Source organism: Propithecus coquereli, unplaced genomic scaffold, assembly GCF_000956105.1.
Source record: "Propithecus coquereli isolate 6110/MARCELLA unplaced genomic scaffold, Pcoq_1.0 Scaffold16, whole genome shotgun sequence".
Taxonomy (NCBI): Eukaryota; Metazoa; Chordata; class Mammalia; order Primates; family Indriidae; genus Propithecus; species Propithecus coquereli.
The window spans coordinates 12,477,335-12,478,367 of NW_012140524.1; the positions used below are offsets into that span (position 1 = coordinate 12,477,335).

General features: G+C 35.0%; 1 protein-coding gene across 1 annotated transcript in view; it reads right to left on the bottom strand.

Annotated features, from left to right (window-relative positions):
* Window positions 1-1,033, bottom strand: part of PDE3A (phosphodiesterase 3A, cGMP-inhibited) — a 377,507-nt gene that overhangs the window by 8,986 nt on the left and 367,488 nt on the right. The window contains exon 13 of the mRNA XM_012640985.1: window positions 650-805. Within this exon, the coding sequence (XP_012496439.1) occupies window positions 650-805 (156 nt within the window). The remainder of the gene's footprint in view (window positions 1-649; window positions 806-1,033) is intronic.

Consider the following 1,033-nt stretch of genomic DNA (forward strand, 5'->3'; position numbering starts at 1 on the left):
TTGAGCGATCCACCTGCCTCGGCCTCCCAAAGTGCTAGGATTATAGGCGTGAGCCACCTTGCCTGGCCCCTCCACATTCTTCTTAAGAGAGTAGTTCACAATACTAAATAGGAAGCTTCAAGTACAGTCTGAGCAGAGCAGGGTGATGTGGGGAAGACCACCCCATGCTTATGTTATTGCGGTAAGTTTTCTGGTAGCCTGTTAACTCTCACGTTATCATGTCAAATAAAATGCCTATTACTTTTTAGGTTTTTCATATATGTTGTTATTAATTCTATTAGAAATGTAAATGAACTTAATCTGATACACATTCCTCCATATAAATTTAAACTAGCTTCCATTACAATAAATCAGTCCATAGAAGAAGAGTATTTCAAGGGTCTTCCTAATGTCCGGCTTCCATTATCTAAATATCTTCTTCCCCCCAAAAAACTTGCAAATAATTTTATCTTAGAGTTCTACAGTTATAGTTTAGTATAATTTTTATATGTCATTTTTTATCTCCTGATCAAAACTGGCCAGTTCAATTTCTTATGAAAGTATGAATATGAAATAGAGTGATCATACTTTTATAGCTTTTGTTAGCTTTGGAGAATTCACGAGCAGCCTGAAGGTGGAGATTAAAGGAGATTAAACAGTTGTTAGTTACCTGTTCATAAAACTCATTGACAATACCCTCTGTCCACTGCAGGTGGAGTTCTTTACATTTAGCTGGCCCATTGATATCAGCCAACTTTATACACATCTGACAAACCAGGAGACGGTCATTTTCATTGGTCCAATCTATCCCAACATCATCATTCACCTGTTTGAGGGGCAAAGTTAACATGTTTTGCCTCAGTGAAAACAAAAGTTGAATAGGAAGAAACAACAGAATGTTTATTATCTTCCTACTATTTAGAGAGCAGAATACCAAATAATCAGGAACTTCTCAGCTATTTAAAAATAATGTTATTGGCCTTTATAAATTAATAGTACAATAGTCATCAAAAAGGTAAAATAATGAGTAATGCATAAAATAATTATTAGTTAT